This window comes from Delphinus delphis, chromosome 11, assembly GCF_949987515.2.
Source record: "Delphinus delphis chromosome 11, mDelDel1.2, whole genome shotgun sequence".
Classification (NCBI taxonomy): Eukaryota; Metazoa; Chordata; class Mammalia; order Artiodactyla; family Delphinidae; genus Delphinus; species Delphinus delphis.
In genome coordinates, this window is record NC_082693.1 from 43975820 (window position 1) to 43998001 (window position 22182).

Sequence of the window (22182 nt, forward strand, 5' to 3'; positions counted from 1 at the left end):
TTCCTTCTGAGGATGTTCATCCATTTTCCTGCTATAGTTCTGGTTCATCAAGTTGGTGGGCACTCACCTCCTCCAAACTCCTTGAGCTCCTTTTTTACCTGCTCATCTCTGAGAATACAGAGAACATAGGAGGCAGATGGAAAACTGTTCCTTACACAGTTCTGCAAACTGAAAGAAGCAGTTTAGATACTGTTTCAGAGAAGTAGAGAAAGGGAAGTGAGAAAATTTAAGATTAAGGGAGGGAGGGATAAGTTTTAAACAGCTTTGATGAAACATAGCCTGATGAAATCTATGTCCTGCAGAGCCAGATAAAATTTAACAGCTGTAAACCAAACAGAATAACACAAGCCCCACATACATCGCATTAGAAGGTAATCATGACCAATCTGTCCCTCCTGGGCTTCCAATCAGTCCAGTTTCTAAGTCCCTGGACAACAGTACACCTCTAAGTCCAGTTAACTAGTAACAAGAGTCATCATCAATATACCCTGCATTTTTTCCTTCCTAAACCTACACAGTGCGATGTAGAACTTAGTTATACATCTGACTGTATTCTAAACCTTCCTTATAACCCAGGCAAATGAGAAACAGAATTGTCTCATTACTCTTGATTTCCCATTTTAGTGTCCTAGCAGTTCCTCAGGGTCAGGAATTCTTGGAAAATGTAATCATTTCTGCGGCAGCTGAGACCCCACCCCCCTTGGAGCCAATTTAGTTTTAATCTGCTCTTTAAAATAGAGATGACTAATTCTTGGACATAGAATGAACTAACTTGGAGATTTCTAAAGAGAAATAAAGCCTCACTTCCTATTCACTCCGCTTTTTTCCCCCCTCCCTCTTGCCTGAAGGCTAGATTATCTCAATTCTGTAATTTTCGGGTTCTCCAGTTTTCTCTAGAGTCTGTCGTTACACTGCATAGACAAAATAGAGGACTGGGAACAAGATAAACAGGGTCGATCATCGAACACTTTCATTCCAAATAGAGTAATTTACTTTCCTTTTATAAGGACAACCAGCAAAAAAAAAAGTGGAAGGATAAGGAATGTGCTTAAAGTATGAAAACGTGGGAAAGGAGACAAATGAACATGTAGGAATCGCAGACCAAGTTCTGCCAAACCGTCTGAAGGGAGGGGAAGGAAATCCCGACGCTCCACAACCCCTCAACTTCGCAACTCCAGCTCTCTCTAAAACAGAGTAATTGCCGGTGCGGCTCTGCATGACGTCATACCATAGGCACTCCAATCCCACGTGGGGGAGCTCCTGGTCCCGCCTCTCCTCTTGAAATTGTACGCCGCTCCTCCCCCCTCTTTCTGGCTAATCTCACGCTGCTCTTTAGCCTTTTTTCTCCTTTTCCCGCCATCTCAGACCGCCCATCTTGGCACTCCGGTCCAATCAGGAAGGTACTGCCTCTCCCGAGCCCTTTCCTCTCCCCAAGGCAGGGGGCGGGGTTTCGGTCTTTTGACTCCACCTTCATCTATGCGGCACGGACCAACCCGAACCGTCAGAACGAATGGGCGTGGCTCTAAGTCCCCTCCCCCATTCTGGGGTTTATGGTTTGTAGGCGGGGAATCTGGTCTCAGAACTAGGCAACCTCTAGCTGGTCTCTGGGTCGGGCGGGTCCTCCCAGAGGTGGCAGCATGGACCGCTCTCCTGGAGACCGCCCCAGCCCAGTGGACCAGCCCTACGTTCCCTCCGACCCCCATGACCAGCCTCCCACTGCTCACGCAAAGCTGGACCAGAGTTCTGGGAACCAACCTGCCGGCCCAGGCGCCGCGGGTGAGGCCTTGGCGGTGCTGACTTCGTTCGGGCGGCGGTTGCTGGTGCTGGTGCCGGTGTACCTGGCCGGGGCAATAGGACTCAGCGTGGGTTTTGTGCTCTTCGGCCTCGCCCTCTACCTGGGCTGGCGCCGGGTCCGCGAGGAGAAAGAACGGAGCCTTCGAGTAGCGCGACAGCTGCTGGATGATGAGGAGAGGCTCACGACGAAAACTCTTTACATGAGCCATCGAGAACTACCTGCCTGGGTGAGCGACCACCCTCAATCCTCAGTGCAGCATAGTCCCCTTCTTGCCCCTTAGTTCTCGGGCTCTCCCTCCCTATCCTTAAAGTCAGCTCCGCATCTTGGGACGATGGGCCCCAGACTTTCCCCTTTGGCCCGCTAGCCTCTTACCTGCAGGGACGCGCCACTCTTTGGACCGACTATCCACTACCCGCCCCCCCTTCCACACGCCCGGATCCCGATTCTTCCACAGAATCAGGACTTCTTCCTCTACGCTTGGGCAAGAGCAATAACATTTGGGGAGCCCGTCTCAGCCGTGGCTCTTCCTCCAACCAAACCGCTCGAACGCCCCTCCTCGTTTCTGGTGCCACTCACACTGCTCCTGGGCGTCCCTGTTCCCGTTGCCGCTCAGTGGGTTCCCTCCTCTTTCCTGTCCTCCCCAAGACTTTTTTTTTTTTAAACCTATTTAAGGCCATAAGGTTCTTCTCCCTCTTCCCGCTCATATCCCGAGACCCTCCCTGGGAGCATTGCCCAGTCGAGCTCCCGCACCCGGATGGACCCTCCGGCCCTAGCCTTCCAGCCTTAGGCGGCCTGGCCGCAGCGCAGCGGAGGCGGCTGCTGGACAAAGGGCGGGGGTACTGCGGGGAGGGTAGTGTGACTGCTGCAGTGCCCGCTGCCGCACTCCACCGCCCCTGGCCGGCCCCACCCTTTTCCGGGCTGCGGGCTGCGCCTGCTGGGTTGGGGCCAGGACCCTATTTCTACGTCCCCTCTCCTGTGGTAAGGGCCCTCGATAGCTTCTCAGGCCTTGCAGATGCCGAGCCCGTTACCCGGCCCTTCCCGGCCCCTCCCTTCCTGCTCCTCCCAGCAGAGGTGCCTGCCTGGGGGAGTCGAAGTTGACACTAGGCAGGGCTTCCCTGGTGGCACAGTGGTTAGGGGTCCGCCTGCCGATGCAAGGGACACGGGTTCGTGCCCCGGTCCGGGAGGATCCCGCATGCCGCGGGGCGGCTGGGCTCGTGAGCCATGGCCGCTGAGCCTGCGCGTCCGGAGCCTGTGTTCCGCAACGGGAGGGGCCGCGGTGGTGAGAGGCCCGCGTACCGAAAAAGTTGACACTAGGCAAATACAGCTATGCTTCCCAGACCCTGGACTGGGGAGGAGAAAGGGGCAGAAATGGTCCCATGGGACTTGTAGCCCAGGCAGCAAGAGTCTCTGTTCTTCCCACTTCTCATCATGGAAACTAATTTTCCTCCTAAAGCAACTACCCCTCCTCCTCCCCCAGTACAAAGCACAGGTGTCCTTCCTTCCCATCAAGAGTAACACCGATTAAAAAGAAAGAAAACACCAGCCTGGGCCTGTATAGCTCTTCTGGCCCCTCCCTAACACAGGAGCCGCATCCTGCTTCACCTCTTGGTGTAGAAGCCCCAGTTCGAGGGGCAGAGGGAAGGCTGGTAAAAGGAACCAGGACTTCTCCAATCCCAGGATTTCCTCCTCAAACTCTGATTTGTCAGGACCTCCCCCTCCGGAAAGAATGTGCCCTTCTCTTCCCTCCTCCTCCTCTCTGCCCCAGCAGCTGTCATCGTTTCACACCCCTGAGCTATCTGCAAAGCAACTTTGTGTGGCTGACACTGTCAGCTCCCAGGGCCCCAAACCCCCTGGAGGAATGAATCCTCAGGACATCCCGGCCCCTCCCCCAACCCCTGGGTGTGAGGAGGCCCTGTCACACTTAGCTTTCCTTAGTGGGCATCCACCTGGCATCTTAGGAAACTACGGGCAGAGGACAGTGCTCCTCACTATCTCCACGTTCTCCACCTCCAGGTCAGCTTCCCAGATGTGGAAAAAGCTGAGTGGCTAAATAAGGTGAGGGTTGCTTGTCTTGGGTTTTGTTTTTCCTGAGGGGGAATGGGGTTCGCTCTCTTGTCAGACCCTGCCACGCTTCAAATCTAGCCTCCCCATGGGGAGGAGTCTGAAGGAACTTGCCTTTAGAGGGAAGGCAGTGCTCTCCTATGACAAGCTCCCTTTCCTCCCAGATTGTGGCCCAGGTCTGGCCCTTCCTGGGCCAGTATATGGAGAAGCTTTTGGCCGAAACTGTGGCCCCAGCTGTTCGAGGATCTAACCCCCACCTGCAAACATTTACATTTACACGAGTGGAATTGGGTGAAAAGGTACGTGTGTAGGAGGGAAAGTAACGACAGGGAAGAGATGGAGCAGGGGAGATGGGTGGCCCAAAGGGGCCTTTCCCTCCCCTCTCAAGCATTCATCTCTGCAGCCACTGCGCATCGTAGGAGTCAGGGTTCACCCTGCTCAGAGGAAAGAACAGATCCTGCTGGACTTGAACATCAGGTAATGCCACTCACCACTCTTCCCGATTCCCTTTCCTGGTCACTCTGACTACTTCACTCCCCTTACCCACTTCAGCCTAGTACTAACCCTCTGTTCTCTTCCTCACCAACTCCCAGCTACGTAGGTGATGTACAGATCGATGTGGAAGTGAAGAAATATTTCTGCAAAGCAGGAGTCAAGGGCATGCAGGTGGGGCAGTTGTCAGGGGCCTCCATAAGAAGCCTTTGCCCTAAGTTTCATTAGATATGGGGAAGTGGGAGGTTGGGAAAACCAAGGCTGGGGAGGTCTGGGAGGGAAAGAAGGCCGTTTCTGAGGAAAGGCTTTGTTCGTCTCTTCCTGCCCCAGCTGCAGGGTGTCCTACGGGTGATTCTTGAACCACTCATTGGGAACCTTCCTATCGTGGGGGCTGTGTCGATGTTCTTTATCCGACGCCCGGTAAGGGAAAACGTTGAGGAGGGGTAGGGAAGCGGGGGAAGCAGAGAGGACTGGAAGCTATGGGGAATGGGGGAGGGAACTGACAAGTAGGCTGAGGGTCTGGCAACTGTTGGATGGGTGTGACCATGCCACCATATGCTCTGTCCCGATCCCCCTGCTCTTTGCTTCCAGACCCTAGATATCAACTGGACAGGGATGACCAACCTGCTGGATATCCCAGGACTCAGGTATGAAGGATTTATCGAGCACCTGCTAAGTGTTCCAGCCCTGGTTTGGGGGTTTAAGGGATACAGAGCAGTAAAAGATGCAGCTGATGCCCTCTAAGAGCCTTGACCGTAGTTGGGGAGATCAGACAAATACCCCTGAAAAGTTTCATACTGTGATTTTTCTTCTGTGGGGGGACTGTGCATTTTGGTAGAGAATGAAGTGGGCTACAGACTCCTCAGCCAGGGCAAAGGGCAAAAGAAGAGCTGCGATGGCAGTGAGGAGGGGACAGAGCAGTAGGTGGGAAATCAGGGTAGAAGAGAAGCAAAAAGGTATTTTCAAGAAAGGACTTCCCTCTAGCTTTAGGTCTCTCTTGGTTGTGGGAAACATAGTTGGCGGTGGGGAAATATTGACACACTCACCTCCTTTTCCAATCCCCCATTCAGCTCCCTCTCTGACACCATGATCATGGATTCCATCGCTGCCTTTCTTGTGTTGCCCAACCGATTATTGGTGCCCCTTGTGCCTGACCTTCAAGATGTGGCCCAGTTGCGTTCCCCTCTTCCCAGGGTATGGTCTCTCCCCTATTAGATAGATCATTCTCTCGGGAACCCTGTGGTGGGTCTTTAATTTCTCACAATATGATTCCTACCCTCAGGGCATTATTCGGATTCACCTGCTAGCCGCTCGAGGGCTGAGCTCCAAGGACAAATACGTAAAGGGCCTGATTGAGGGCAAGTCAGACCCCTACGCACTGGTGCGAGTGGGCACCCAGACATTCTGCAGTCGTGTCATTGATGAGGAACTCAACCCCCAGTGGGGAGAGACTTATGAGGTGGGAGAGCCAACAAGTGGGGCTATGTCAGATGGGGAGGCTCCAGGAGATTTGAGAGAATATGCTGATTGGATGATCTTCACACCTGCGGACCCTCATCCCTCTGTGTTCTTCAGGTTATGGTACACGAGGTCCCAGGACAGGAAATTGAGGTGGAAGTGTTTGACAAGGATCCAGACAAAGATGACTTTCTGGGCAGGTGAGACTCTGCCTGTGTTAGGATTCTAAATCCCCAGGGCCACCAAGGTCTCAGAGGTAATTATAATCCTTTTCCAGGCCTGGGAATCATATTTTCATTTTCCTTCCCAGCCTTCCCACCCCTCATCCCCACCACACACACATGCATATATATTTCCGGAGGGTAAGAAGGGAGTCTGAGATGTGCCAGTTATTTCTGTGTGGATGAGAAGGGGGCCAGTGAATGACATGTTGCTAATTGTAACACTCCCCTCTTTTCCCTTTCACTGCTCCCAGAATGAAGCTGGATGTAGGGAAAGTATTGCAGGCTGGAGTAATGGATGAAGTAAGTTGAGAGAAGAGGAAGGTGGAGGGTGCTGTCCCCCATTGTGTAGACGGTGATTGCTACATTGGTGGGGAAGAGATTGGGTGTATATGATCTCTACTATACCTCACTTCTACCTCTCCCTCCAGTGGTTCCCTCTACAAAGTGGGCAAGGCCAAGTTCACTTAAGGCTAGAATGGCTTTCACTTTTGCCGGATGCAGAAAAACTGGAGCAGGTAACTAACACTGAAAACAGGAAGCTAGCAGGGGAGAAATACATAGCTAGAAGTATGGGGGGCTGGAGGGATGAAGGTCTGACTACTACCACCCCACACCAGGTTCTACAGTGGAACCGAGGAGTCTCCTCCCACCCGGAGCCCCCATCAGCTGCCATCTTAGTTGTCTATCTGGATCGGGCCCAGGATCTTCCTGTGAGTGTGGCTTCTGAGGGCAGGTGAACAGGAAGCCATGGGTGCAGCATTCCCACACTCTCCCTTCCCCTGGCCTGCTCTGCTTCAGTAGCAACAACATGTAACACAAGGGTTCCAAAGAGGGGGTCCAGGAGTACGATTTTTTTTTTTTTTTTTTTTTGGCCTGCGTTGGGTCTCGTTGCTGTGTGCGGCCTTTCTCTAGTTACAGCGAGCAGGGGCTACTCTTCATTGCAGTGTGCGGGCTTCTCATTGTCGTGGCTTCTCTTGTTGTGGAGCATGGGCTTTAGGCGCACGGGCTTCAGTAGTTGTGGCACGTGGGCTCTAGAGTGCAGGCTCAGTAGTTGTGGCGCATGGGCTTAGTTGCTCCGCAGCATGTGGGATCTTCCTGGACCAGGGCTTGAACCCGTGTCCCCTGCATTGGCAAGTGGATTCTTAACCACTGCGCCACCAGGGAAGTCCCGTGAGTTATATTTTTAAATTATCTATTTAATCGATGTTTTCTAACTATTTGTATAAAGTTGTTCATAATATTCTCTTATAATCTTTATTTATTTTATTTATTTATTTTTGGCTGCATTGGGTCTTTGTTGCTGTGTGCAAGCTTTGTCTAGTTGCAGCGAGCAGGGGCTACTCTTCATTGCAGTGTGCGGGCTTCTCATTGTCGTGGCTTCTCTTGTTGCGGAGCACAGGCTCTAGGTGCACAGGCTCAGTAGTTGTGGCTCGCGGGCTCTAGAGCGCAAGCTCAGTAGTTGCAGTGCATGGGCTTAGTTGCTCTGCAGCATGTGGGATCTTCCCGCAACAGGGCTCGAACCCGTGTGCCCTGCATTGGCAGGTGGATTCTTAACCACTGTGCCACCAGGGAAGCACCAGGGGAAGGATTCTGATGACAGCTGTCCTTCCTTCACTGAAACAAAAACAAAAACAACCAAGATAGTGAATTCTGAATTCTACCCCCCCACAGCTGAAGAAGGGGAACAAGGAGCCCAACCCCATGGTACAGCTGTCAATTCAGGATGTGACCCAGGAGAGCAAGGTGAGGGCCAGGACAAGGATATCATTGTGCCAGGTGTCGTGTGTGTGTGGGGACAGGAGGAGGGAGGACTGTTCTTGGGATGAAGTGTTCCCTTTAGGATGCCTGTAAGAGGAAGGGTTTTCTGGAGAAACAGGACTGGGACTGTGGCATGTACCTTGATTACATCCTGCACATCTCCAGGCTGTCTATAACACCAACTGCCCGGTGTGGGAGGCGGCCTTCCGGTTCTTCCTGCAAGACCCTCGAAGCCAGGAGCTCGATGTGCAGGTGAGAGAATCACCTATCAGTCCCTCCTCGATACCCTATTCTGTCTTCTCAGATCTGCACCATTTCTTCTCTCCATCTTCTCCTTTGATCTCTATTTTCTCTTCTTGTTTTTTTTTTCGGCTGTGCCGTGTGGCTTTCGGGATATTAGTTCCCTGATCAGGGATGGAACCCAGGCCCTTGGCAGTGAGATCACGGAGTCCTAACCACTAGGCCACCAGGGAATTCCATGATCTCTATTTTCAGTCCACCTACCTAGACTCTCCACCTCTTCTACTCTCCACGGTTCCCCACCTGTCTCTCTAGAATCATTTTTATAACTGAGAATTGTGCACTTAAAATGAGTGATTTTTGTGGTATGTAAATTATGCCTCAAAAAAATTATTTTTTAAAAGAAGAGAAGGGGACTTCCCTGGTGGTCCAGTGGTTGAGACTGCGCTCCCACTGCAGGGGGCACAGGTTCAATCCCTGGTTGGGGAACTAAGATCCCATATGCTATGCGGCACAGCCAAAAACTAAACAAAAACCCTGTTAAAAGAAGAGAGGAACATATTGAGCACCAGCTAGACACCTAGCACTTTTTTTTTTCTGGTTTATTTTTATTTGATTTTAACTTTTTTTTTAAATTTTTAATTTGACATTGGAGTATAGGGTTAGCACAACATTGTGTTAGTTTCAGATGTACATCAAAGTGATTTAGTTATACGTATTCATATACCTATTTTTTTCAGATTCTATTCCTATATAGGTCATTACAGAGTACTGAGTAGAGTTCCCTGTGCTATATAGTAGGTCCTTATTGATTATCTGTTTTACATAGAGTAGTGTGCATATGCCAGTCCCAGCCTCCCAGACATCTAGCACTTTTAAGGTCATAGAAAAATCACAAAATACAGTATCTGCCCTCACGAAGCTTACTGGCTAGTTTCAGAGAGGAGACAAACATATATAACCATCTAAGAATGATTCAACATTAATCATTGGGAGTAAAATACCCATAGTATAGTGCTTAGGATGGCCAGAGAAAGGTACAGAGGCTGGAGTAACTAGAGAGTCTTTGTGAAGGAAGTAAGATTTTCAGAGGGTCTTAAAGTATCAGTAGGATTTAAATAGGCAGAGAAGAGCAGAATGAGAACTTTCCAGGTAATGAGACCAGAAAGAGCAAAGGAGGAAGGGACTGTAGAGTAGGCAGAGGACTGTAAAAGGATGGCCTGGAGTGGAGCAAAAGGTTTGATTGGCACAGAGAGAATGAGCTGCAGCTGTGTCATCATTTCCGCAGTCTACCTCCCTTTTCCCTAATCCCTCACTCCATCCCCTCCTCCTGTGCCTATAGGTGAAGGATGACTCCAGGGCCCTGACTTTAGGGGCGTTGACCCTGCCTCTGGCTCGCCTGCTGACTGCCCCTGAACTCACCCTGGACCAGTGGTTCCAGCTCAGCAGCTCTGGCCCAAACTCCCGGCTGTACATGAAACTGGTTATGAGGGTATGGAGGTAGAGGGGAAGGGCCTCGTGGATTCCTGGTGGTATTAAGAGTAAGGAAAGGGGATCCTCTACGATGAAATGAGCTAGTGTATCTGAAAGCATCTAGCAGACGCACAAAAAATGTTTGTTGATCTAACTGGGGGAAGACATGGTGTCTGAGTTGGGTGAGTGTGGAGTGAACCCCCCAGCGATAAGCACAGCCAAGGCAGGGACCTAGTTTCCCTGTCAGAGCCCCTGCTCTGCCCCGCCCCCCCCAGCCCCCACATACCTTGCCTGCTGGTGGCTAAATGCACTGCTTTGATTTGACAATCACACTACCCTTCCCAGCTCTTGTACTTGGATTCATCAGAAGTGCGCTTCCCTGCTGTGCCTAGTACTCCTGGAGCTTGGGACCTGGACGACGAGAGCCCCCAGACAGGCAGCAGTGTGGATGCCCCACCTCGACCCAGTCACACTACTCCTGACAGTAACTTTGGGACGGAGGTAAGTCTATATCTGGAAAGTACTGGAGTCTGTTTGCCCACCCTACGTGCGCAAAGCCTGTTTCAGGGTTGGGTCTGACAGTATTCTCTCTTTGACCGCCACCTGGTGCCCCATCTGTCCCTTTTACAGAATGTGCTTCGGATTCATGTATTAGAGGCCCAGGACCTGATTGCCAAAGACCGTTTCTTGGGGGGATTAGTGAAGGGGAAGTCAGACCCCTATGTCAAACTAAAGCTGGGAGGACGAAGCTTCCGGAGCCGTGTTGTTCGGGAAGATCTCAATCCCCGTTGGAACGAGGTCTTTGAGGTCAGAATTGAGGGCTAAGACTCTTCCCAGTCTTGCCCCATTCCTCCCCCAGCTCTGAGAGTGGTCTAAAAAACTTCTGGGGTTCAGTTGACTGGGGGAGGTGTCCAGTCATTCTGAGAAGAAAACGAAAGGATCCCACTATTTTCTCCCACTAGGTGATCGTCACATCAATTCCAGGCCAAGAGCTAGAGGTTGAAGTTTTTGACAAGGACCTGGACAAGGATGACTTTCTGGGCAGGTGAGGCGGTCGGGGGGCGTCCAGCGGGGAAGATGGGCTGGGCCTCTGTAGACCTTGGAGACAAAAGACTTGGCTCTTGACCATAGTCCTTAATCTTTCTCCTCTACAGGTGTAAAGTGAGTCTCACCACAGTCCTAAACAATGGCTTCCTCGATGAGGTGAGCATGGAATTAGAATCAGCAGTCTGTCCTGATCTTGACGCATGGTTCATTCTCATAGTTCCTGTCCCCACGCCCCCAAGTCTTAACCCTGCCCACTTCCACAGTGGCTGACCCTGGAGGATGTCCCATCTGGCCGCCTACACTTGTGTCTGGAGCGTCTGATCCCCCGTCCCACTGCTGCTGAGTTAGAGGAGGTAAGGAAAGATGCTGGAGGAAGGAAGGGACCCAAGAGGGACCCAAGATGGGTCAAGGTAAACTCTTCTATGAGCTTTTAAGGCATATGCCAGGCCCCAGAGTGTCAGTTACCACTCCCCAGCTCCCATGTGTCCTTCCCCAGGTGCTGCAGGTGAACAGTTTGATCCAGACTCAGAAGAGTGCAGAACTGGCGGCGGCCCTGCTCTCCGTCTACCTGGAGCGGGCTGAGGACCTGCCGGTGAGATATGCTCCCCACGCCCCATAGCTCCCTGGCCCTTCTTCTACATCCCTCAGGTTTGGATGCTCCTAGTGTATTTGGAATAGTAAATTCCAAATTCCTCTCTCCCAGGGTGGTGCTGGGGTGGGAAGAATTTTCTGTTCGAGGCCAGGAGGGTGAGGGCTGTCAAGTGGAGACATGGGGACATGGGCCACTGGCTGTGGATGTAATTTGTGAGGGGAGGGGGGAATCTGCCTAACTGGTCCAAATTTAAGAATAACATTCTCTTTCCAGCTCCGAAAAGGTACCAAGCCTCCCAGCCCTTATGCTACTATTGCCGTGGGAGATACTTCTCATAAAACTAAGGTATTAGGAAATGCTGCAGGACTAAGAATGGGAGGGATGAGAGGCGTAGAGGAGAAAATGTCAACACTGATCATACCCCTCATCTCCACCAGACTGTTTCCCAAACGTCAGCCCCTGTCTGGGATGAGAGTGCCTCCTTTCTCATCAGGAAACCAAACTCTGAGAGCCTGGAGTTGCAGGTACCGTAAATTCATTCTACAAACATTTTGCAGATTGCTGTCACAGGCCAGGCACTGAACCAGGCACAGGGCATTCAGAGATAAAAGATGTTCTTATCTTTTTGGAGCTCACACTCTTCTTTTAGGAGAAAAATAACCAGAGAATACTTCCTGACTGATAACTGCTGAGGTAAAGGCAGTGTAGGGAAAAAAGGAGGGGTTCTAACTCAGACAAGGGAAAAGGTGAGGTAAGAAAGATAGTAAGAAAGGCGTCCTTAGCTTAAGGGTAAATAGGCCCTGACCAAGAAAAGAAGGACAGGAAAACTCTTAAGGCTGAGAAGGGAATGGAGGAGAAAGAAGGCAAATTATACATTATAGAGGCAGGAAAGAGCAAGATCACAAAAAAATTATGCTAAGAATTTGGATTTTATCCTAAAGGCATAGGGAAACATTTGAAGGAATGAGAGGTAGCATTCAGATTTGCATCTTAGGAAGATGGTGTCGACATCAGGGTAAAAAAATGAACTGAAGGAAGCAAGCACTGGAGGCAGGTAGGTCACTTAAGAGACTGTTAGAGTAATTGAAGCGAGAACTGACAAAGGCCAGATAGTGTTTGGTGGTTATTTTGACATGGAGGGGAAAGAGGAACAAAGAACAAAGGTGTTAACTCCTGGGGTTTTAGTGTGGATGGACAGATAAAGGTGCCATTGCCAACACGGGGAATGCACCGAGCAGGAGTTTTTGAAATTGAGATGTCTGAGGGCTGTCCAAGGGGAGACAGCCATCTGGAAGGTAGATCTGTGGCCCACTGTGGTGTTCCTCCCTCTCCCTCTTGTTTGAGCATCATGAGCAAGCAACAGGTAGCAGCTGCAGTCACAAGCGTGAGTGAGATCTCGCAGGGCGTGTGTAGAGTGAAAAGAAGACAAAGGTTGGACATGCTGGGCGCTGCAACAGAAGGGCAGATGGAGGAAGAAGAGCACTGAAGTGTGGCCAGGGTGGTGGGACGCTCCCCAGGAGAGAGTGGGTTCCAGAAGCCAAAAGAAGAGTGTTTCAAAAGACAGGAAGTGGTCAAATGTTACTGAGAGGTAAAATTAGGTGACTGAAAACTATTCACTGACTTTTAAAACTAGGAGGTCACTGATGACTGGAGCAACTTCAGTGGCTGGAATGGAGTAGAAGCTAGATTTCAGTGGGTCGAAGGGTGACCAAAAAGTGAAGAGGTATGGGAGGTGGGGAGAGGATGGGGGAAGGTAATATAGGCGTGCTGACTTTCTCTATATGGAGTAAGTCAAATACCTTCCAAAGTTGACAGAACAGTAAGTAGAGAATTACATGAATAGAAACCAACAGAATGTCAAATAATGCGACTATTAACAACACTGGCAGAGGTAGAGAAGAGATGTAAATAAGCTCAATTTGTCATCTTGAATAGCAGGGAATCAGTAGATATTAAAGTTGGCAAATTCTGAAATAGAGGTATAAACATATTAGTTAGAATTACGCCAGAACAAAGAAAATAGGAAGGGCTCATTACATTTGGAGTATGGACATGAGGACAGGATGGGCAGGAAACAATTTTATTCTATTTTTACTATTCTTTTTTCTACCCTATGCAGGTATTACTGGGATAATTTGTGAAAGCTTAGGAAGTAAAGATAGTACAGTCTACTCTGGTTAAAAAAGAAAGGGAAGCAGGGAAGTGGGACCAGCAGCAACTATTACCACAGCTCCCCTGCCCTTCACGAAGGGGAGTCTCTCCAAAACCACTCAAGTGTCCAAGCATTTGGACCTGGAATGCCAGGATTAAATCACTTCTCTCTCTCTCTTTTTTGCCTCTGGCCTCGCTCTGCGGCTTGCGGGTTCCCCTACGAGGGATCAAACCCGGGCCCTGGCGGTGAAAGCGCCAAGTCCTAACCACTGGATCGCCAGGGACCTACCCAAATCACTTCTCTCTTGACGGCAGTCCTGTTGCTCCACAGGTTCAGGGTGAGGGGACTGGCGCATTGGGCTCGTTATCCCTGCCCCTCTCTGAGCTCCTCGTGGCTGACCGGCTCTGCTTGGACCACTGGTTTACGCTCAGCAATGGTCCAGGGCAGGTGCTACTGAGAGCACAGCTCAGGGTGAGTGCCAGGAGACAGTGGGCAAGGGGAGGGAGGGCGGGAGCAGAGGGTCGTGTCCTTCTAGCCCGGGAGCGGAAGGACTCTGCGTGCTGCTTTCTTGTTTACCTAGATCCTGGTGTCCCAGCACTCAGGGGTGGAAGCTTACAGCCACAGCTCCTCATCTCTAAGCGAAGAACCGGAGCTCTGGGGAGGACTCCCTCACATCACTTCCTCAGCCCCAGAGCTCCGGCAGCGCCTAACACACAGTGACAGGTAAAGCGCTGGGTCGGAAAGATGGGACTCAGTCAAGGATACGAAGGATAAGCTACAGACTCCCGAGGCACTACCTCCTCCCAACGCTATCTCCATCTCTCCACAGTCCCCTTGAGGCTCCAGCCGGGCCTCTAGGCCAGGTGAAACTCACTGTTTGGTACTACAGTGAAGAACGAAAGCTGATCAGCATCGTTCACAGCTGCCGGTGAGACTCCATCCCTCACATCCTCCAGGTTCTCCCCGTCCCTCCCCTCAGGTTGCCTCATCACCTCCTTCCTCCTGTCACAGGGCCCTTCGACAAAATGGACGGGATCCCCCCGACCCCTACGTGTCACTGTTGCTACTGCCAGACAAGAACCGGGGTACCAAGAGGAAGAGCTCACAGAAGAAGAGGACCCTAAATCCTGAATTCGATGAACGGTCAGTCAGTGAGCATTCAAGTGAAGAGATGGCAGGCTCGGGAAGGGCCCCTTCCCCTAACCCCAGTCCCTCCTCAGGTTTGAGTGGGAATTGCCCCTGGATGAGGCCCTTCGGCGAAAGCTGGATGTCTCTGTGAAGTCTAGTTCCTCCTTCATGTCAAGAGAGCGTGAGCTGCTGGGGAAGGTAAGAAGAGGGCAAAGGTGGACCAGGCAAAGGTGAGAGTTAGAAGTTGCTGGTGGAAAGGCTTGTAGTCCCTATTAGGGAGTAAGCACCCTGGTGACATTACTTTACAGATGTACTTTATAGTACTTTACTACCCAATTACCTCTGCACTGGTTTGGGACCAGAAGTGTGTCAAGCAAGGTAGGATGTGGTCTTTGGAAACATCAAAAGTAACATCTCACCCCTACTATCCCCCAACACAGGTGCAGTTGGACCTCACTGAGATAGACCTTTCCCAGGGTGCAGCCCAGTGGTGAGTGTCTGATGAGCTGGGGATGGGCTTGGATGCTTAAGTAGGAAAAATCCCAATCATAGGAGGGAAAAAGGATGTAACCCAAGCTGAGAACCACTGATCCTCGGAAGTATAAGAGCCCTCAGATCTTGTCTCATTTGTAAGAGGACACAGAAGTCATCTTTCTACCTGAGCCCTCTCTGCTTGTTCCCACAGGTATGACCTCATGGATGACAAGGACAAGGGCAGCTCCTAGGAGCCGGAGATTACCAGCCTGACTGCTCTGTCTCCTTGCCTCGCCTCTCGCTGCATCACCGCCTCAATGTGATGAGCCTAAAGGTTGGGGCCCGGGGGCAGAGCCTGCACCCCTCAGCCCTCTCACCTCCCAGGCCCATGCTAGGGCCTTTGCGTGACCAAAGAGGAGGACCGTATGTTACCCTTTACTGCACGGCCTTCATCCTTCTGGGCTCCTGGGGCAGGGACGTGAGCTGGCTATCTCCTGCTCTGCCTGCACATTCTCCTTTCCGCCCAGCTCCTCAGGGCCTTCTGTGTCTGTGCCTGGCCACTGGCAGTGGCATTAGCTCATGCCAAATACAGCTTTTTGAAAGACCTTTTTTCTCCTTCTTCCCAAACAGCAGTCAGGGAGGGTGGAAAGGCTAACCTCTCCAGCTGAGAGCCTCTTGGACTACTGCATGCAGCAAATGTACAGCCACCCAAACCCCATGTCCAGTTCTATACCCACTTTCCTCAAGCCTGTCCTGAAAATTACACCTGCTGTGTTGACTAGGGCCAGCCAGTCTCTTGAATCACTCTGGGAACAGTAGATTCCATCAACGCCTTCAGGTAGCCAATACCAGTCTTGGTGTGGGGCCTCTAGCTGGTGCTGTACAGGGGGCTTTGGAGGACCCAGGACAGCAGAGCCAATTTTTTGTCCAGGTGCCTAGGCTGTTAACTCACTGACTAGAAATGAATCTCTTAGCTTTGTACCAACTCTGCCAATCCACTGTATCTTACATTAAACGGCATACTCAAATCATCTGTGGCTCTTTTCCTTAAGGGCAGAGAATCCAGCCTACCCATCAGGTGTTTATTCCAAGTGTCAAAAGCCTTTATTCAGTTCACAAATGATGTCTGTTTATATTTTTAACAACTGATTATCAGTTTATTAAAAAAGTTGATTTAAAACATCTGCCATGGTGACTTCAACCTCGACTCCTGGCTCAGTACTGATGGAAGTAATCTTATTAACAATCGCAGAAGGACTGTGCGTGTCACTGAGTCGCTGTGGATCCTCACCTGAAAAATGATCCCAAGTCCTAGAGCCTTCACCACAGGAATTTTCCTTGTAGTTATTCTCACAGTCTTGGTGGGCATCCGTCCTTTCCCCTTGAGAGTCTTTTCCTTTGCGCCTCTGATCAAGTCAGCACATACCTTCTCCGAAGACATTACGCTGTAGCTGCTTAGAGTAATTCTAAGTCAGTGAATCTCCACCTCTGGTTCTCAGAGTCTCTCTTTAAGAGCCAGGCCGTGGTGCAGCTTCCTGACCAACTTGTTCCTCCGTGAGAGCAAACAGTGGTGAGGTAGGCGCAGGTGGACTGGAGCTCCCTGCAGCTGAGACTGCTTCTTAGAGATTGAGTCAAGTTCATTAGTGGTCAGAACCTACTGTGGATGCAATCACCAAGATTGTTGGTAGCGTTCAGGGTGGTCAAGGGACCTGTGTGAATTAGCTGCTATTGAGTTTCTGGTGCGATTCATTCCCAGTCACAGTGATGAAGTCTGTTACCGATTATTATCCTCTGGGCTTTCCAGGGAAAGGATTCCTAAACCTGGTGAACTTGGAAGCTCTGTGCCACAGCACAGGGTCACAGAGTATCAGTGGCATGTTCAGCCACATCCAAAAGGGCTTAAGGCCCCACCCAATGGGCAGCTACATGAGAAATATTTTATACCCATTCAGAGCTGCTCACCCTGAGCTCAGCTCCTTTCGGGACCCTTCCTGGAATGCAAGCTAGAGAGACTGTGCCCTATCCCTTCTAATTACCACGTGAAGGGAGAGTGAGATGGAGGAAGAGTGAACTACTGAAAACTGAGTCACTGGAATAGGAACTTGGAGATTCCATAACTGCCTCAGGGGAGCTTTATCATCTTCTCTGGAATTTAAGATGCTGTCCACTGGGAGGAGAGGAAAGGCTCAAGGGAAAGAACTAAACTCAGCTTCCAAGGAGTTGTCAAAATCCACCTTATTAGCAAAAGCTGAATTTAAACTCTATGCCATTGGGACTTCCCTGTTGGCACAGTGGTTAAGAATCCACCTGCCAATGCAGGGGACACGGGCTCAATCCCTGGTCCAGGTAGATCCCACATGCTGCAGAGCAAGTAAGCCAGTGCGCCACAACTACTGAGCCTGCGCTCTAGAGCCCGTGAGCCACAACCACGGAAGCCCATGTGCCCAGAGCCCGTGCTCCATGACAAGAGAAGCCACTACAATGAGAAGCCCCCGCACCACAACAAAGAGTAGCCCCAGCTCGCCGCACCTATAGAAAGCCCATGCGCAGCAACGAAGACCCAACACAGCCAAATATATATATATAAATAAATAAAAGAAACTTTATTAAAAAAATAAAAATAAACTCTATGCCATCAACTAACTCAGCTCCTAATTTTTTTTCCCAATAACTCCTTGGTACTCACTGCTGGTTCTTCTGCCATCTCTACTTCCTCCCCATAAACTTAAGAGCCTTGGCTGTGAGCAAGAAGTCTCTGTTGCCCTTCCCCAGACCCAAAAACTGAAGGGGTGAAAACCCCCAAAACACAGGGCAGAGGAACTTATATTTCTAAGGTCTCTCGTTTTATTATTCAATACTGGGCATGTAGCCCAAGGCCTGCTGTTCTAGCTGGCTTCAGAGATCTTGCAATGTGTGATTTTAAGAAGCACTCTTTACCTAGTTCATCACTTCCAAGTAATTACAATTCCAGAAAACTAAAGGACATGGCACAAATTCTTCCATCCCAGAAGGGTCCCTACTCTTTCCCAACCTTTTCAAGTTCAGGATACATAAGAGAAGAAGTACTGATCTACGTATTAAATACAAGATGAGACACAATTCAGTACACTGTTGCTCTTACACAAAGATGAAGTAAACTAAGGGTCATTAATCACAGGAATTAAACAAATGCTAATTTGTTATTTCTCAAACAGCTGGTCTTTGACACTGGCACCTCTTCCAGAGAAAGGCAGAGATGATGGCATATGGGTACACTGTCACTGATGTTTACAAATACTGCCCTCTTGGAATGTGGCTTTATTGGCCCAAACAACACGCTGTAGTTAACTGGGTGTGGCAACACATTTGTCTACCCGCCATTTGCCCCTCTTCCCTACCTACAGAACCCCAGAGCATTCTTAGTGGCATGGCAGTGTGCCAGCCCCAAGGGATTAATCACAATCCTCTTTGCTGGATACTCACTTTCCCAGCCTCCACTGCAACTCCGAGTGGCTCTATGATCCAGCTCTGGTCAATAAGATGTAAGAGGAATACACCTGGGGATGGAGCGCCAACAGAAGAGAGCCCTCACTGCTCCCTTCCTTTCTGCTTGGGTCATTAGTGGGAAGATGTGGCGCCTGGAGCTGCAAAGCTTTCTTTAAGGCCTGAGGTCGCTAACACAAGGAAGAAAAGCTAACATGATAACAGAGATACATATTTTATAAATTAGAGTTATATTATAACCTGCTTTTTTCACTTAACACATAAGCATTTTTACACTTCATTAAATATTCCTTGAAAATATAATTTATAATGGTCACAATGTGTACAGTTCCTTAGAATGATTGCCCCATAGTTTAACTGATTCTCTATTGTCAGAAATGAAGGTAGTTCTGCTTTGCTATTCACTGTGGGAACACAAAAGTATACACATCTCAAATGATTTCCTTAGGATAAGTATAATTGGTGGGTCAACTTATGTACTTTAATAATTTTTTTTTTTTTGGCCACGCCACGTGGCTTGTGGGATCTTAGTTCCCCAACCAGGGACTGAACCCAGGCCCTCAGCACTGAAAGTGCAGAGTCCTAACCACTGGACCACCAGGGAATTCCCTAACGACTTTTATTTTTTTTAATTTTTATTTTTTTTTATTTTTGGCTACATTGGGTCTTTGTTGCTGCGCGCGGGCTTTCTCTAGTTGCGTCAAGCAGGGGCTACTCTTAGTTGCACTGGTCAGGCTTCTCATTGCAGTGGCTTCCCTTGTTGCGGAGCACAGGCTCTAGGTGTGTGGGCTTCAGCAGTTGTGGCATGCGGGCTCAGCAGTTGTGGCTCGTGGGCTCTAGACCGCAGGCTCAGTAGTTGTGGCACACATAAGTCCCCTAACGATTTTTAGTACAGTCTTCCAAACTACATTCTAAGGAAATTATATGAATTCTCTACTCCCACCAGCATTACACAAAAATGTTTTCCTATATTCTCTTTTGGATATTACAATTTTAAAAATCTTTGCCAAATGATGGGCAAAATTTTGCCTACTTTTACAGATTTTTCCTGTCTCTTCCCTCACTATCAGATTACCAATTGTCATTTCTGGGTGAAATTAGTAAGCTTTCTCTCCAGTAGCAGTCCCCCTACCTGTCAATTTTCTAATCTTCGGCAGGAATTCAGAAAACATTTGTGGAGCATTGCACTAGAAAGGTACTACTGAAATGTAAAGGTAAGACTGCCCTAAAGAACTAAAAACCAATCTGACACACAACACAAAGGCAACAAAAGCAAAAATAAACAAGTGGGACTACATCAAACTAAAAAATTTCTGTATAGCAAAAGAAACAACCTACTGAATGGGAGAAAATATTTGCAAATCACTTATCTGATAAGAGACTGATATCCAAAATATACAAAGAACTCAAACAACTCAAAAGCAAAAAAGCACAAATAACCTGTTTAAAAAAATGGACATAAGATCTGAATAGACATTTTTCCAAAGAAGACATACAGATGGCCAATAGGTACATGAAAAGGTGCTCAACATCACTAATCATCGGGGAAATGCAAATCAAAACCACAATGAGGTATCACCTCATACCTGTTAGAATGACTATTATCAAAAAGACAGGACTTCCCTGGTGGTGCAGTGGTTAAGAATCCGCCTGCCAAAGCAGGGGACATGGGTTGGAGCCCTGGTCCGGGAAGATCCCACATGCCGCAGAGCAACTAAGCCTGTGCGCCACAACTACTGAACCTGCGTGCCACAACTACTGAAGCCCACGAGCCTAGAGCCCATGCTCCACAAGGAGAAGCCACCACAATTAGAAGCCTGCACACCGCCAGGAAGAGTAACCCCTGCTCGCTGCAACTAGAGAAAGGCCGCATGCAGTAACAAAGACCCAACGCAGCCAAAAAAAACAAAAACAAACAACGATGCCACAACTAAGAGGTGGTGCAGCCAAAATAAATAAATATATTTTTTACAAAGCTAGAAGTCATGATGCCATAACTACTTCTACTTGGCAAACTGCCAAAAGGCGGCCATAAAGGAAAGGAGGAGTAAAAAGATCAGATAAAACACATCTTCGAAATCAACTTCTGTGTAAGTGATGAAAGACACTAAAAGGCATCTGTTATGCCCTCACCCAGTCTTGTAACCAACCATATTATACAACCCATTTCTGTTCTTCCAAGCTTTCCCCAACCAGCATACATCACTTCTGCACTGCCCATAAAGTTAACTTATGCCTCACCTTTCTGACCTCCCGAGGGTTTTCTACTCTGACCCACTGCCTGCAGGCCCATGCAAGCCCCAATGTCCAGCAAGGTATGCCGCCAGGGCATTTACTGATTCAGCAAGTGAAGTTGGGCCTGCCTGGGCTGGTTCCCTCCCGACACAGATGAGACCTTTGATGAACATCTGGGGGATGTACAACAGAGGGAATATCACCAATATTTATAATAACTATAAATGGAGTATAACCTTTAAAAATTGTGAATCACTGTTGTACACCTGAAACTTCTGTAATATTGTACAACTATACCTCAATTAAAAAAAAAAAACAGATCTAAAAAACAAACAATCTCCGGAAAAGAGATGTCCAATGCTGGGAAGAGATGTCTTAGTCACGGGCTGGAGAACCCAGTCCTCCACTCCAAGGAGACCTGTGAGGAACCGACAAAGTGGCTGGCGCATACGCGGCGCAGAATGGAGAAATCTCAACTTAGAGACTGGGCAGGTGACCCGGCTCAATTCCAAAATTTAACACTTACTTCAACTACCAGTTCATATCAAAAACTGTTCCAAGTCACTGTTCCAAGTCACTGTTCCAAGTCACACGGCTACTCAACAGCTTCTGTTCTCTTTCTACCAAACCGCAAGAGGAAGCTAGAGACCGCATCACTCTGCCCCGGGCAGTAAACGCTTCCTACTATTTGACCTCCATCCGGCCGGCTGCCACTGCAGCCTTTCCACACGTTCTGCGTTCTCACCAGTGGATTCAGGAAAATATCCCCGCCCACACTAAACGCGTAACGCAGGCCTGAGCAAGGGAGATATCCTGAGGGACCGCGCGCGGTTTTAGGGTCAGGGAAGAGGATTGTAAAGTGCTCACTGCCTTTCGGTTCCGGGACAAGAATCACTTCCCAACGACCGTGAGTCACCAACCGCCGCCGCGGGCCGGAAGTCACTGAGCCGGCGTCCGCCCTGCTATGTAGGGCGGCGTTTCCCGTGAGCCCGCGGGCGCGCGAGGACTACGACTCCCGGCATGCTCAGAGGCCACGGGAATTAACCCTTCAGGGCCCGCGGATGCCCTGCGCCCCGCCTCCGCCCCTTACCTGGACCCCGCAGGGTGAGTTTTGGGGCGCTGGGGAGGGACTCTTTCCTTTATTTAAGGCTTAGGGGTGTGTGTGATGTACTCCCGGCTGGAGGAATGATTCTGACTTTCCTAAAATGAGACAATTTGCAGTAATGACATTCAAATTCTTTATTTGCGAGTGGGAGACCCAGCATCAACTCTCTGAATCCCAGGGCCTAAGAGGTATCACTACTATCTTCCTCAGAATGCTATCTAAATCGTCTCCTTCTTTACCCCCAGAACAAAAGTAACCAGCAACCCATCCCCTCTTCCGTACTCCCCCCATCGACTTTCACCCTTCCCCAGCGCCCCCAGCAAGGTTTGTAACTTGGCTACTGAGTCAGGGTTTTATTATCCCTCCGGTTGGGTGTGAGTACTCATGGAGCCCAGGGGACCTCTCGCATCCTTTTGGATTAGAGATTTTAGAAATTAGGCCCTTTGCCTCTCAGAGCCTGCCCTT

General features: G+C 49.6%; 1 protein-coding gene and 1 long non-coding RNA gene across 3 annotated transcripts; one reads left to right on the top strand and one right to left on the bottom strand.

Moving 5' to 3' along the window:
* The first annotated feature begins 1576 nt into the window (after positions 1-1576).
* ESYT1 (extended synaptotagmin 1) lies at positions 1577-15925 on the top strand. Its single transcript, XM_060024963.1, has 31 exons — positions 1577-2021; positions 3809-3850; positions 4021-4155; positions 4260-4333; positions 4450-4522; positions 4679-4768; positions 4940-4995; positions 5419-5542; positions 5631-5807; positions 5924-6006; positions 6282-6330; positions 6459-6545; positions 6648-6740; positions 7702-7773; positions 7954-8040; positions 9371-9520; positions 9847-10002; positions 10132-10308; positions 10464-10546; positions 10656-10704; positions 10812-10901; positions 11045-11140; positions 11414-11485; positions 11578-11664; positions 13623-13763; positions 13873-14015; positions 14122-14220; positions 14304-14435; positions 14513-14618; positions 14861-14910; positions 15106-15925. The coding sequence occupies exons 1-31, from the start codon at positions 1638-1640 to the stop codon at positions 15143-15145; spliced, it is 3297 nt and encodes a 1098-aa protein (XP_059880946.1). The 5' UTR covers positions 1577-1637; the 3' UTR covers positions 15146-15925.
* On the bottom strand, positions 6917-21570 carry LOC132433770 (uncharacterized). Of its 2 annotated transcripts, none has more exons than XR_009521209.1 (3): positions 21480-21570; positions 7928-8565; positions 6917-7644 (listed from the first exon to the last, which is right to left on the bottom strand). It is a non-coding gene; the product is annotated as an uncharacterized lncRNA (long non-coding RNA). The 2 variants fall into 2 exon arrangements; XR_009521208.2 differs by lacking the exon at positions 21480-21570 and adding an exon at positions 16186-18332.
* Positions 21571-22182: the final 612 nt, after the last annotated feature.